Source organism: Centroberyx affinis, unplaced genomic scaffold (assembly GCF_046629955.1).
Source record: "Centroberyx affinis isolate AG114_WGS23_722 - 3 ecotype Tasmania unplaced genomic scaffold, CSIRO-AGI_Caff_v1 ptg001103l_1, whole genome shotgun sequence".
Classification (NCBI taxonomy): domain Eukaryota; kingdom Metazoa; phylum Chordata; class Actinopteri; order Beryciformes; family Berycidae; genus Centroberyx; species Centroberyx affinis.
In genome coordinates this window covers 398,685-414,108 of record NW_027279646.1, presented here as the reverse complement: position 1 = coordinate 414,108, position 15,424 = coordinate 398,685, and the positions used below count along the sequence as shown (strand labels likewise).

Sequence of the window (15,424 nt, the reverse complement as noted above, 5' to 3'; positions counted from 1 at the left end):
AGCATTTGGCTGGATTAATCAAGATAATGGTTAAACAAATCTTCCGGTCTAGTTATTGAGAGATTTTCTCAGAGAATGATTTGGCTTCAGCATTTTTAAAATATTCTTTGTAGTTTAAGACTTAAATAATTGTCATTTTTATGTGCAGTTAAATTTCTTTGCTCAGTCTGTGGCATGGGAAAAGTGTGGTTTTTCAGTTTTATTTAGACGCAGGCTACTTTGCAATGCAAGTTAGTGACAAGAACATTGTCCCTATGTAATCTAAGTGACAAATCACTTCACATCATCTAGTGTGAATCAACCAAACCACACTTACCCTGCGTAATATGCAAGCGTTCAACAAAATGTACCAAATATGACTCTTTGTTTGTCTCTCTGGCAGGTGTCCAGTAATTGGATGTGACGGACAGGGCCATATATCGGGAAAATACACATCCCACCGCAGCGCAGGCAGTTGTCCACTTGCTGCCAAGAGACAGAAGGAGTCGTCCATCAATGGGCTGCCCTTTGCCTGGAAGGCCAATAAACAGGAACTGCCCCACTGCCCCTTGCCTGGCTGCAACGGCCTTGGACATGCCAACAATGTGTTTGTCACTCACAGAAGGTGAGGCCTCCATTTTATCTCTAAACAATACTGGTGGTCGACATGTTGCATTCTCACAATAGCGCCTTTATTCCCATTCACCGTCTCTATTGATCCTCAAGTTTGTCATATTCTCCCACCTAAGATTGCCATTTATTGCCTTTTGAACTAGTTTGTCTGGTTGCCCGCTGAACGCGCAGAGCATCAAGAAGAAGCACTCAGGAGAGGAGATGATGACTATCAAACTGAAAGCCAGTAGTGGTAAGCTATTCTGACATGGTGTGTGGTATGAGTGTTTTACAGCGTATGGTAATTCATTTAGCCGAAAACGTTTATCTTGGCATCCCAAAGTGGAATTCAGCTGTTGATTCTCAGGAATGAGTCGAGATTTTTTGGTTTGAACATTATAAATCAGATTCTCTCTTTTAACCCTCTAAGGTGTTGAAAACAAAGATGACGTCCAGCACTTGGATCATGAAATAAACGAACTGAATGAGTCCAACCTGAAAATAGAAGCAGACATGATGCAGCTCCAAACCCAGGTAAGGATCTAGACTGAGAAGTTTGTTTTAAATACAACGCAGCTTTGAGACTTGGGCCCGCTCAATTTGACGAGTTCCTTTCCTATCCGAAAGCAGATTTCGTCTATGGAATGTAACCTGAAGACAATTGAAGAGGAAAACAAGATGATTGAACAGCACAACGACAGCCTTCTGAAGGAGCTTGCCCGCCTTAGCCAAGCTCTCATTAACAGTCTAACAGACATTCAGCTGCCTCAAATGGTACAGTAAGCCTTGACCACGGTCCCCACTTCCACTCATTATCTGACCTTTGCATTTATTTCTAACCTTTCCTGAAAGAAATCAACATTTTCTATCAAATGTCATTTTGCTGTGCTTGTTTACTAATAGTCAAACATGTTTTTGTTGCAGGGACCCATCAGTGAGCATAATTTTGAAGCCTATGTGAACACATTAACTGATATGTACAACAACTCGGAGCATGAATACTCTCCAGAGTGCAAGGCCCTCTTGGATAATATCAAACAGGCTATTAAGGGCATCCATGTTTAAGCTGTAGAGCTACCAAGAGGTTTCTTTGACTTGGGATAATGGCACTAGATAGCTCTATTTTACTGAAGAGTGCTGGCTTGGCTGCATGTTTAAGACAAGGCTTTTGGAAATGTGTTCGGCGTTTCCCCCCGTAAATACACTGCACTGAGAAAATTACCAGCCAGATTTGTAATGCTTTTACCGTTTCTGCATTCACTTGATATGTTTATCCTGGTGAGATTTTTACCCCTCTTGCACTTAATTATTTTGTATGGTTTGCTTGATTTGAATCTGTATGTGTTCATGTCATTATTATATTATCGCTATTTATTATATTTGTTCATCAGTGTATTTATTTCCTCAATTTTTATTTATTTCTATGATTGTAAATGCTTAATATTGATAAATCTGTTGACTTTCTGCACATTGTAAATTACATAGAAGCACATTCCAATTTCATGGCATACTTTCGCCATCTAGTGTTGAAAAACTTATATCAGACCATGAGTAGGATCTCCCTTCAAAGTAAAAACCTACCAAAACTACCAAGCATCAATATTTTTTAAGCATTGCTTTTGCTTTCTATTCTTTATTGGAAACTGAATGTATGGTAAGACAAAGTGAACACAGAGATCAAAAAATGCAATGCACCTGTACTGTACATTTTTCTTAACCAATAACGTTAAAGGCTGAATGCAACCAGGAAGTGGCACCGAGCAGAATGCAACATCATTCAGTGACAATTTCTTTCAGTGAACTGAATGTCAGATTCTGCTTTGCATAACGTGTCGCTAGAACTAAGAAAATCAAAATCCACTTTGTCAAGATGTCTTTCTTTTTCTTGAAATATATAGATATTAAACTGCCTTCTGTGCACACACCTGAGAGTGTGCATATAGTATGTGCCTAAATGTATATGAATCCATAAAAATATACGAGTACTATGTTTTGTGGTAGGACAGTATTATGTGGATGGTGTCTAATTTATTATACAGTACAATTATTTTCATAGGAGGAAATGTTCCTGATGACTGTTTAAATTCCATTGTCTCAGTAGCTGTAATCTCAAAGTCAGGTTTTGAAATATCACAGTTGAGATTGAAAAGTCTGGTGTTTATTTTAACTTTTGTTCGCATGGAGAAAAAAAGCAAGGAGTGAATTATAAGAAAAGTAACGCCACCGTACAAAAACATCTATTCCTACGTTTTTCAGTCCTGATATTTTACTCCTGTTTATCTTAAATTGCTCACAAGGCTTTACGTTTGGATAAGTCTTACAGTGTGAAGATTCCTGTAAAACTTGGGGCAGATTTGAAAAGTAGCTATTTGAAAACCTGAGCTGACTGCCACTACAACCTGCAGATCAGTTTCAATCATTTAATGCAAAAAAAAGAAAAGAAAAATAAATCGTAAAGACAAGTGATATTTGTTGGCTAATCAGTTGTTTGTTTGCATCAATTGCACTTTTGTATTTCAATTATTTTGTATTTTAGTTCACCATATTGCCCTAGACTTCAACAAAAAAAAGAAGGAAATGGGACATTGTAGTCATATCACTGTACTTTACATGTCTCAATTTCACATGAGGTTAACTCCAAGAGAAAAAAAAAGATACAGTAATTCATTTGAGCAATATATTTCTCATTTCTGCAAAGGAAATCAAAGACATGTAGCCTACCGTACATTTAGAAGAAAAAATGTAACAGCAAAAGAGCCAAATTACAGAAAATGTAAGACCCTGTGTTTTATCCAAATACTCAATATGTTTTAAAGAATTTTAATCTTTTAAAAATTGAATCAAACATTCTTTAAGCCTAATAATCCTTATAATAATTTCTTATATTTAATTCCTATACCACACATTGTTTGCTCAGGAAGTTTTGTGAATAATATTTATTTTTTCCCTGTTAGTATTTGATGTTTTGTAATGTGAAATGGTTTTTTTGTGGAACGATATTAGTATGATATGAAATTGTATTGTATTTTCTTTTCTTTTACATTAAAATGTAATGCTTTTTCAGTTCAAGTAGTTTGTAAATTGAAACTTCCTATTACTTTTACTATTTCATAATAAGCAGATATGCGCTGTGTTGTACAGTTTGTGTATGGTAGAAATAAACTTTTCAAATGGTTGTGTGGTTTCTCAAGTATAAAGGTTGACTTCCCATAGTAAGCCACCAAACCTCATTATAGTCAACAAGGAATGTACAGGCATCAGCTTTCCTTAGGCGTTAGCGCCACCTGGTGGTGAAAGTTAGGTATTAAATCCAAGAAAACCAGGAAGTGCAGACCAAGAGTTGTTTGAGGACAGGGATCAAAATACAGTATTATATATAGATATACAGTATATGTGTGTGTTAGACGTAGACTATTTTTAAATATTCTATTTAAGTAATGTTACACCAGTGATGCAGACGTAAATAAAAAAGGTCATGATCTCCAGTCCAGTCAGTGATATTCATATAGGCCTAATAATAAACAAACTATAAAAATAAAAATAAAAACTATATATATTTGTCCTTAAAAGACCTTATCATAATGTAACTTCCCCCAGTTTGATACTATTAACAATGATGTATACTATAAATTCATGCGATAGAGATTTATGTCAGTCTCACAGAGTAAGCAAACTCAATTTAGGTGGTTTAGGTTTAGGTTCACCCTCCACTACATGCCTGTACAACACTATTCAGCGTGATGCTACACCATGTCGGCTACATGGTTCAAAGATCATGTGAAAGTGACTGAAAGGCATGTTTCTGCACATGTTCTGGGCATGTTTTTAACTTTTCGACATGACATTGAACAGCATTTAAGTGGGACATGAGAGTCACAGTGTTCAAGGTGGCACTAGCCATGAAGTGAAACAAAGGTTGTTTACGAGCCAAACTGAAGCTCGGTTTGTGGGGGGAAACAAGGACACAGCATTCAAATCACTTAATTTCATTCTGTCAAAATATGAGACTGTTGGCTGACACTCAATCTAGCACTCTCTGTTTCCTGTCATGTCACACAGGGCCCTATCTACATTAAATTGATGCTGTGCGTGGGTGGATGTGGTCGGGTGTGGGGGGTTGCAGATATATAAAGTTGCTTGACGGCCTCATACACATTCTTGGGCTCTGGCCTCAGCAAACCCTGCTATCTCTCTCCAGCTACTGGTTTGTTAGTATCAGAACCAACAGTGGCCAAATCGAGGATCCTGTTTTTATGTGAACTTACAAGTGCAGAGTAGCTGAAATCCATAATGTCACATATTACATAATGATTTTGATGCTGAAAGCAAGCGTTACTTGGAGTAGAAGTGCTGGTCTTGTTTGATTCTTGACTGATATCAAGTTCATTATGGTCATGACTGAGTAATATGATCCTCCATTAGCAGGTATCCCTACTCTTAGGAACTTGAATGAACTCAAATGAAATAGTATGTATCCTTGTTTACTCTCTATATATAATAGAGTTCTTGATCATGGTTATATAATCAAAGACCTTTTGAACAACTTTAGACTAAATACCCAGGGGGTCTCAATACCTCAATGTTGACATGATTAATCTACCTATTAGTGAGGAACAAGGTAAACAAATTCTTGATAAAGAAGAAAACCCCAGGCTTACACTGCAAAAAGTGCTTAAATATTTGCTACCTATATACTATAAGAGAGTGTGAAATCAGCAAGTCACTGGATGAATTTTGGTTGTTGCTGGTAAGTTTGTTGACTTGTTGACAGCCGCTTTGGCAGCTAACCACCCCGGCTCTTTTCTATTCTAAAAAGCAATTTGGCCGGTGAAACGGTATAGGTGACTCTTGAATTTTGGAATCCAACATCCACACAAGTGCTGTGGATGAAAATATTACTTTACTGCCCTCGCTATGAATGTGCAAGAAGTACGTGTTCAATTTAGCCTATAATTGCATTTCTGATGCACCTCCATATATGTTGAACAAAGAGATTGATTGTTCAATTGTTCTTGCTCTGGTTATTTCTACTCTTGCCCTGATTGATTCCAGGATAAAAGCTGTGTGGTTTGAAAATACATAATTTTCTTGAATTGATTGCATATTTTGCACACACAACCTTTTCACTAAAAGTAGGTGACTATCTTAAGATGAGGTGAAGCAAGAAGTGGGGTTTTCCTGTAACATGAGGTGAAGCTCACTGAAAGGTAATATATAGGCCACTGAAGAAACTTGCAAATACTCCACAACAAAAATACAACCTTGTTGACAGAAACTAGCCTTGACCTGCTTATAGCATATCTGCTGTCCACATCAGATTCCTTATAAAAACTCGTGATGCTTTCCTACACTTTCGTTGCTGGCTGGAAACCAGCTGCAGGCTAAAATTAGGATTTGCCTATAGGGAAGAATGTGCATGGTTACAAGGTGAGTTAAGGTCTCCAGGAGCTTTATAATGTAATTATCTTGTTAAGGCAAAGTTAAGGCAGTGATAATGAGCAGGCTTTTCACAGTAGGCCTGTCAGATTATTACTACACTGAAAGAGGATGCAGTTTATTGCCTCTCCACATTGGAGATTTGTCAAACTTAATCAATAGTGATCAGTTTATCAGTTGAGCTACCAATGAAGGAATAGATAGATAGATAGATAGATAGATAGATATATAGATAGATAGATAGATGGATGGACAGATAGATAGATAAATAGAGTGCTTGCAGTATGTGCAACAGCGCTTCCTTCCATCAACAACATTTTGCACACCACGTGACCTGTGTTTACATCCTCTCTCAGCTGTTCTTTCTTCTTCCACTTCAGCGTCAAGAAACAGCGGTTCGTCACTAGTTTGTCTTTTCACCCAACTAGCTCACTAACTAGCACTTGCTAGATCGGCTGTTATCGTTTGACATCCACTGTCACTGACCATCGCATTGCATCCGAAGTGCATCCAGTTTAAACGGACTGAGTTGATGCGACACGGCGTTGTGAGTATTTTTTTTTTAATTATTTTAGTTAAGTAACGTTTTTCTATGGTTTAGCGTTAGGCAGTTTATTTGTGCAAGAGCATATTAACATTTTTTATTCGCTAGCTAATGTTAGCGTGACACATGAGAGTAGTTACCGTTAACATATCGCTTGCGGGCTGCGTTGCGCTAGCTATGTAACGACATTATACAGCGAGCTTGCCTAACCTGCTTTGTCTCTGTTTTGATGATGGCGCACTCAGGCCCGCGCACAAGCTAACGCTAGCCAGGTTAACGTGTCCAAGACTGCGAGCTAACTTCTCTAGTTAGCTCGGGGTTTACACACATTAGTCCAGCTGTCACTTTGACCAACGTTTGCACAATTTCTATATTTTTGTGTACGTCTTCCCTTTTGATGTTTGATGTTGTTTAGCCCGCGAGCTTGGGGAGTTTAACACTACAGCAGGCGGAACGGCTCCCCTGCAGCCAGTGTTGTTTTGTGGTGTTTTGTGCCTCTGGCTAGCGGAATTAGCGAAACCCTGCCGTGCTGATATTTCAGCCTGCATTTAACAAACCGGTTTAGCTAGCTAACGTTACTGCTAAAGATTGAGGTTAATCGCACTGCAGCGAGCTGGCCAGCAACTGTGTTTTGGTTGACTAGTGAGAACAAAAGCTGGTTAAAGACACACACATTCTCAGCGTTTGTCAGTTTGTGACAGATAACCTGAATTACCACGTGTTTCTAACACATACGGGCAATGGCGATTAAGAATCAGCCTTGAGTAACGTTTGACAACATTTCATAAAAATCTGTTTTTGTTTTGTTTCTATCGTCACACGCAGTGCGAAGAAAGTGTTCAGCAAGGCGATTGGCTGAAAGACTCCTGTCTGTGTGGCAACTGCAGCACATGATCAGCTGATAAGCTCATTGGCTTCATGAAATGTCAGTTGTGGGAATGAAGAAACATCTGTGAAAGCCAGTACATACAGTGAAGAACACAGAGTGCACTTCCTTTGTTACCACTGCCAAAAAAAAAATCTCTCTGCACAGAGAAATGCTCTGCTGTGTTTGACTTCAGCACCAGATTCTTTGCTGAAAATACTGAAAAATACCTGATAAACTTAACTGGGTTAATGCAAATCATCATAACCTTCTTGATTATCACTTTACCTCAAACTGCCCATTGATGCATAGCAGTGTACATCTTGCAGTCCTATCAAGAGATCAGGCCCTTGTTATTGAGTTTCAGCAGTGTACTTGGTCTTGTGTTGCCTGAGGATCTGTTACGTGTTTCGTCATCCAGCAAGTTCAGTGAGGTGTCCCTATCCAGTTCATAGCCAGTCATGTCCTGAGATGGCATATGGGTGCTCTTTCCATATGTGGGGTCAACCCAGGCCACCCCATGTATTGTAAATAGCCAGTGGGCTCCTGTTTAGGAAGCTGCATTTTGCTGTGTGACACTAGCCTGACTAAAGCAAGAAATACTATTACCTAGCTAGTTGTTTTTGATTTGTCTTAGAGGAATGAGTGAATATTGACCCCTATTTTTAAGACTGGATTATCATTGGGAAGACTGTACTGCAGTGCCCAAAAGCAATTTGCTTGTAAAATACCTCGCCTGACCCATTTTGCTGGCTTTTATTTCTGCTGCAGGAAACTCAAAGGACTATGCATTACAGGGAGGTCAGAGGGAAAAAAAGAAAAGAAAAAAGAAACTAGGACAAAAAAAACACCACTGTACTATCACTGATGGTGAGCGAATCAATGATTCTTTTGCCTGTGAGAAAGAGCCAATGGAAAATTACCTCACCGGGCCCCAACCACTACAAAGTCACCTCTGAATTTAATCTTTATTAGCTGAGTCAGATGTGGAGATGCTGAGAAGGCAGAGAGGGAATTCAAGACTCGTCTCCCTCTGCTGCATCTCCAGCCGTACCCATTCATCTAACTCTGTGGCGGTGCTGGATATTTTTTTATCAAATCATCCGTAAAATGTTTAAAAAGCAGCATGTTAGGGCCTTTCCTTTTTTTTTACTATGATGTGGATTTTATAGTGAAGTGTTTCACAGCCAGTAGCTTATTACACACAAGTGAGTTGAATCTCTGTCAGAGAGGGTCACAGCTATATGCCTATATCTGTGTTCTCCACTATATCCTATCTAAGGAAGAATATATACATGGAATAAAGAAGAATATAAGGAGTGTGTGTTTGGGGTGGTGATGATGGGGTGGAGTGCTGAAGTTAAGCCAAAATAAAGCCACAAATCATACTATCGGACTTGAAATAATTAAGCCAAGGCCTACATGTTTTCCTAATGGATTGTGTTCAAAAATAACAATTTGGTTAATATATTGTATCTAATTTGATATTGTTTCTACGTATTTCATTCAGCTTCACACAAGGGAGTTGTAAAACGGGACGTCACGGCTGACATTTGAATCCTGAAGAAAAACTACATGGAAAAACACTGCTGTAGCTTGTCATTTTTTTTCGTTCTCCCGCCTGTTTCTCTGACATTTGTGAAAAATCAAAATACTATCCTCAGTTGTGGAAGAAAAGTGATATGTCAGCACTCTCCTTGTAGGTCTAACCAGATAGTGTATTCTCTCTGCGAGGCTTATTGCCATAACTTGTTCATATTGTCTTTCTCAGCTCCCTTGGTGCCTGGACACGGCCATGGTCTGAACTGACCTCACGAGAGCCGCAGCGGCAGGATCCTTCAGCCGGCCCGTTCATCTCCATGCCACTCTGAGAAGACATCGCTCATCCTGAGTAAGAGTTCTGCCCTTGTGTTTCCCTTTTCTTTTCGCCATGGGGGGAGCCGTGAGCGCGGGGGAGGACAATGACGACCTGATTGATAACCTGAAGGAGGCCCAGTACATTCGCACAGACAAAGTGGAGCAGGCTTTCCGGGCCATAGACCGCGGCGACTACTACCTGGACGACTACCGGGACAATGCCTACAAAGACCTGGCGTGGAAGCACGGCAACATCCACCTGTCCGCCCCGTGCATATACTCTGAGGTGATGGAGGCCCTCAAGCTGCAGCCGGGACTCTCCTTCCTCAACCTGGGCAGCGGGACCGGCTACCTGAGCACAATGGTTGGCCTCATCATAGGTAAGCGTGATGTCCGCTTTTTCACAGTGTGTGTTTTTTCCGTGTGTGGGAAGTGTTCAGATATTCTGTGAAATCTAGGTAAACAAATTTACAGTGAAAATATAAGCCTAGAAGTGGACACTGATGATACCACGATAGGCGGTGTTAGGACACGTAACGCTATGTTATCATTGATTTTAAACAAAAATGTTGTTGTTGTTGTTTTTTTCTTTCAAGGGCCATTCGGTGTGAACCATGGAGTTGAGCTCCATAAGGATGTGGTTGAATATGCGAGAGAGAAACTGGATGATTTCATAAAGAATAGTGACAGCTTTGATAAGTGAGTACAATCTTCATGACATGCTGTAAATATTTCAGTTTACAGTGGATGGAAGAGAGTACATGTTTTCAAATCTACAAGCGCTAGTAACAATTTTGCCTGCCAATTTTCAAACATTTTACTCCTGTTCGCCTTAAGACTTTGTCTTGCAAATTAAATACATCTGACTGCGTTTAATTCTGTTCATTTGTTTTGCATAATTTGCTCACAGTTCACGAATGCGGTGATGAGCCTGAGAGGGGAAAAATATATTCCATGGTTGTCTGATGCGTTTTATTCCACTCCGCAGGTTTGAGTTCTGTGAACCTGTCTTTGTGGTGGGGAATTGCCTTGAAATCTCAACAGACAGTCACCAATATGATCGCATTTATTGCGGTGCAGGAGTGCAGAAGGATCATGAAAATTACATGAAAGTACTGCTCAAAATCGGAGGCATTCTGGTGATGCCTATAGAGGATCAGGTGAGTGGCACAAAGCATCAGAATAATAGACAGTAAACACACCATGATTGATATTCATAATGCTGGCCCATGAGGAGTAACAGTGAAATAGCTCTGACCTGCAAGACTTGTTACGCAACATTCACATGTATTATTGAGCCACAACTGCCCCTGGATTTTAGCAACTGTATAAGGAAATTGTGCTGCATGAAAAATACATTTTATATAAAATGTTAGACGTTTGAATATGGAGATACTGCGGGGCACGTAAGAGGGCATGCGGAAAATGTGGGTAAGTTGGTGGAGAAAATACTTGGCAAGAGCAGGAAACATTATCCTGAAAGGAGGGTAAAGATTTTGACAGATTCGGGGTCGAGGATTTTGGGCAACTTAAGGCAGCTGAAGAAAACTGAAGCAAAACTCTGGTCAGATGTTGTCGCCCATTTCATCTGTCTGCCAGCGTCCCGTTACGCTCTCTGAAGTGGCACATGCGTCAAACAAATTGACGGCTTGTTGTACGGTATTTCATTCTTCATAATTAGTCGGTGTTGCGTTCAGTTTATGTGAAGCTCTTTGTCTCTGTGTGCAGCTGACCCAGATAACCAGGACCGGCCAGTGCTCATGGGAGAGTAAAAACATCTTGGCCGTGTCCTTCGCCCCCTTGGTCCAGCAGAGCAGAGCGGATGGAGAGAAGCCTGATGCTGTCCAGCTGCGTGAGTTCTCCGTCCTCTGTCGTCAGCAAAAAAAAAAAAAAAACATCTCAAAATCTTATTTTTTTTTTTACTATATATAACTCTTTTTGAAGTGTAAAGTAGGCAATATTTTAAGTCAGACAGAATATTCAATGTGATGTGATAAGACCATTCTTAAAGCGACATTTGCCTGCCCTGCAGCTGGTTCATAATTCCAATTATTTCCTCTCCTTGAAATAGTAAGATACAATTTTCCCTTTTTTAACCTCGCATGTTTATGCTGACCCAGTTGAAGGACTGATACAGTTGTTTGGATTATTCTTATCTCTTTTTTTTTTTTGATGTGTTGCCCTGAAGGTCTGTGTCATCTTTGTTTGTCCTCAGCCCCTGTGACTGTCAGGAGCCTTCAGGATCTGTCGCGGATCTACATACGCCGCACTCTCAGAAACCTGGCCAACGAGGACAGTCAGGACAAAGGGCTGGTGCAAAGAGTCCCGCAGAAGCGTAAACGCAGGCGCTGCCGACGGCGACGCATCAATACCTACGTTTTTGTAGGTAACCAGCTGATACCCCAAACTGTGGAGAGCGAGGAGGAAGAGCCAGCCGAAGAGGAGCACAAGGAGGTGGAGGAGGAAGAGGAAAGAGACATTGGCGACATTGAAATCCTTAAGCAAGTGAACGTGTTGAGAGACCAAATAATGGCTTTGCCTCTGCCCGAGTCGCTGAAGGCGTACTTGCTGTATTACAGAGAGAAATGACTGATTCACTGGGTATCCATTCTCCATGGGTGCAGCACCTGCTGAAATGCTTTTCTTCACCCTTTTCAGTACAAATGTAGCATTATTTCCATTTAATCTTGATGGCAAAACTGTACTGGAGAGAGACTTCATAGATAATATTGGATAATAATGTTATGATTGTCATGACAAAGTTTCTTTGTTAGTTTATGTTGACATTTTTGATTTGTATATCAAAAACCTATGTAAAAAGTCTACTAAATGGAAATCCTTTCAGAAACCCGTTTTGAGATTCAGATTTTATGACAATGTCGATATCTCTGCAAAAGTATTGCAGATAAAAAATTGTATAAAAAAAAACAAAGTTCTTACTATATTTGTTAAAAAAATATGATCATGCTAAGATCAAAACTTTTACTGCACCTTTTCTAGAAGCTTTAAACTAACATTATCAATATCTGGCAATTTCCTGATGCTGAACGGACACTGAAAGGCAGATAGAGCCTCATCCTCCCATTTGAGTTCAAGACTTAAGCTAAGATATCTTTGCATAATCATGAATGGAGCACTTCTGTCATTATTCTTCTTGATGTTCTGTTTGAAGTCGGGGTATTTTTATACCTACTAGAGATCAGAGATTGGTTTATAATTTCCTCTGCAGGGCATCTTTAACTGTAACTGCAGTATTTGTGTAGGTTGCGAACATAACATGAGTTAAGTAGCTGACATTAGGCTTTATATGATAAGGCGTTTTAATTTGATTAGCAGTTTTGCAGCCCTTGAATGCCCATCCATCAGAAATACCCCTTCCCTCTGCATTTTCTTTATTTTCCTTTGCTGACACAAATAATAATTGTTTAATCATATCAGAGGTTAGAGTCATGATGAGGCTGAATTATTAGGATGTTTAATGGTGATTCACATTTTCGCAGCTTTTTTAGAGGGAACTGGGAGATGTTTCAGGGAGGGACTTCAAGTCAATAATGACTCTGCACTCATGAATATATAAGTCTTAGGTGTTGCTCACTTTGGTTCACATCCCATCATTGATCACTGGAGGTGATGTCCCAGGTGATCGGGGAACTGAAGTGAAGAAATGTTTTAAAGAACTTTGATAAATTAGAGGGCCTTGAGACAAAAAAGAAAAACCCTCTCAAATTCTATATAGTACATTTTTTTATTCACAGCAATGCAAAATCAGAGTCACAGAGGATTTTGAAGCCTTTTGTATTCTGGACTGTAGAAGTGTCCAACAAAGCACCTTATTCTGCAGTCCTCGATTGAAAAAGAGGTGCCATTTTTTTGGCTTAATTTGTATTGTGGACTGGATATGTGATGATATAAGTCGTGTGTATCAAAGTACAATTTGCTTACAGAACTTCCTTAATAGTGATGGCTTTCAAGTGCCAACATACCCCATCACATTAGGACTTCTGTGAGTTTTGTTTTTCTCTGGCACAGTAAATTTTCCCAAAACGATGGTATGTTTCTACAGTACATTCCGCAAGTAAAAAAGAAAAGCACGCCATTGATAGATGTCACGTTTTTGTTTATGCTTTACAACTGTCACAGACTTGGAATTTTCTTCATCTTACTTTGAATGCATAATTTAGAATTCCAAAAGCTGAGTTGAATGTTGTTGATATTAATTCTATTCAATATAAAAGTGATATATATGTATGATTATCATATGGTTATGCATAAAGGTTTAATTTACATTTGGTTTGTTGTAGCGCCCTCTTGCTGTACTGTATCTTGACACTGGGAACTCTGTAGATCAAATCTCCACTGCTGTCTGTTAAATAGATATACATATTAGTGCTCTAGGTCTTCATTTTGTTCTGGTGTAATGTAAAATATTTTGTTTTAAAACGGGGCTGATTATTCTATTGGTTGTTTTTGTGTGTGAAGAGGTAACATTTATTTTCTGTAAGGTTTTTACACTCAGTGGAAAGCTTTTCAAGTCAGCAATAATGGCAGTAATTTCTCTGCTAATAATTACCAGTTAACAACTTGGTCGCATTTGATATGTACAGTATCCATAAAAAATTCAGATGACAAATTATTGGCACGCAACCATTGTCGCAAATATAATTGCTAATTAGAGAGCACATTAGGAATTGAAAGCAGGGGACCTTCAACCTAGACTCTCAGGTCATGCCTTGCACCAAAGTTAATGGGACTGCTATGATTACAGTAATGTGGATAGGACTGATTACAAAAATGGCACCCAGTAAAGACCAATTCACGACCAATTTTATGGTCTTATATTCAGTTAATTTGTAAAGAGCCAAAACTATTCTGTTGCTATTTATCAGGCCTATGTTGATTTCTCATAGAGTGTGCAGTTCATTTTGAAAATGTGTTGTTCCTCCGTAAATGTTTGGCACAAAAATAAAGGTCACAATCACATTCTGCCTCTTTTAATCATTATAACTTAACTGCTCTTGGATATCTTATTTGATAGATGGATTTCCTGCCCAAGTATGTCTAACATGGTCAAGGAGTCAAATCAGTCACACTTGGCAAGTAGAAGTGGAGTAGAAACAGTGCCAATCTGGCATCTTACAGAAATAAAGCTTGTGATTACTTTTTTTTTTTTTTTGGCTGTTTTTACTTGATAGTATACACTGGAGAGACAGATGGGAAAGATATGGGAGAGGACATGTGACAAAGGTCCAAGGCCGGATGCAACCCCATGGTGTCACTGGTACATGGCACGATCCCCAGCCAGATGATGGGTTAAATCTCAGGGAATTTCATCCTGTCATCTTGGGATGCTCTAACCAACTTTTGAAAGCTGCATTTGTTGTCTGACAGCAGTGTGTGGTCTGCTGATCCACAGGAAGGTTTTACTAGAATGAGTGACAAGCTGTGTGCATGGAATGAACAAATAAACGACACTTGCATCTCATCTAGTTACCCGATGCCATGTAACCTAGTTACCAAAAGTTCCCACTTCCACCTGTAGTCCAGGTGTTTATTCATATGCCAATCAAAATGACCAGGCAGTTAGAAACAGCCCATTGATACAGACGGGCTCTTATTTCATCTGCACATCAAAACCAGTTTCTAGTCTCCTACCTAAAGACCTCAGCCTTTGCCTACAGGCTGCAGTGAGAATATCATGGGTGCATGATGCATGTTTTGATGGTTACTGTTGTGTAAAATGAAGAACTGTTTGACCATGATTTATTAGGCGTTAATGTGCAGAAATATTAAAACCTGCCAGGCTACTACTATAGACGAAAGTTTCAGGATGTAAAACCAAAATAAAGTTAATCACAAGTAAGCCATGTTATAAAAGGTCTTATTTATTAATTTATTACACAGCGTATTTGTTAATAAAACATCTGCAAAAAAATAAAATCAAACTCACTCTCTAGATCTTGTTATAAGGGTATGCGACCAAGATAATTTTAAAGCACAAACGCATCACTCAGACTTTCTTTGCATAGACCGCACCATCATTACTTTCCCTGTGACACTGGTGTCATCTTAACTAGCACATACGAAGCACTTCATTGACCCCATTTAATTTTCTATCCTCTTGAGTTCACTTA

General features: G+C 39.3%; 2 protein-coding genes across 2 annotated transcripts in view; both read left to right on the top strand.

Moving 5' to 3' along the window:
* The window catches only part of st18 (ST18 C2H2C-type zinc finger transcription factor), a 41,096-nt gene extending 39,440 nt beyond the window's left edge, over positions 1–1,656 (top strand). The window contains exons 20-24 of the mRNA XM_071523672.1: positions 383–604; positions 756–844; positions 1,022–1,125; positions 1,219–1,365; positions 1,516–1,656. Of these exons, the coding sequence (XP_071379773.1) occupies positions 383–604; positions 756–844; positions 1,022–1,125; positions 1,219–1,365; positions 1,516–1,656 (703 nt within the window). The remainder of the gene's footprint in view (positions 1–382; positions 605–755; positions 845–1,021; positions 1,126–1,218; positions 1,366–1,515) is intronic.
* A 4,726-nt stretch (positions 1,657–6,382) lies between these two features.
* On the top strand, positions 6,383–14,260 carry pcmtd1 (protein-L-isoaspartate (D-aspartate) O-methyltransferase domain containing 1). The gene is made up of 6 exons (XM_071523663.1): positions 6,383–6,574; positions 9,208–9,673; positions 9,890–9,992; positions 10,282–10,453; positions 11,022–11,145; positions 11,509–14,260. The coding sequence occupies exons 2-6, from the start codon at positions 9,367–9,369 to the stop codon at positions 11,880–11,882; spliced, it is 1,080 nt and encodes a 359-aa protein (XP_071379764.1). The 5' UTR covers positions 6,383–6,574; positions 9,208–9,366; the 3' UTR covers positions 11,883–14,260.
* The last annotated feature ends 1,164 nt before the right edge of the window (positions 14,261–15,424 follow it).

Coding starts and splice junctions, on each gene's coding strand:
- pcmtd1 (XM_071523663.1), top strand. CDS start 9,367: ATGGGGGGAGCCGTGAGCGCGGGGGAGGACAATGACGACCTGATTGAT. Junction 10,454..11,021: donor TGATGCCTATAGAGGATCAG/GTGAGTGGCACA, acceptor CTCTGTGTGCAG/CTGACCCAGATAACCAGGAC. Junction 11,146..11,508: donor GCCTGATGCTGTCCAGCTGC/GTGAGTTCTCCG, acceptor GTTTGTCCTCAG/CCCCTGTGACTGTCAGGAGC.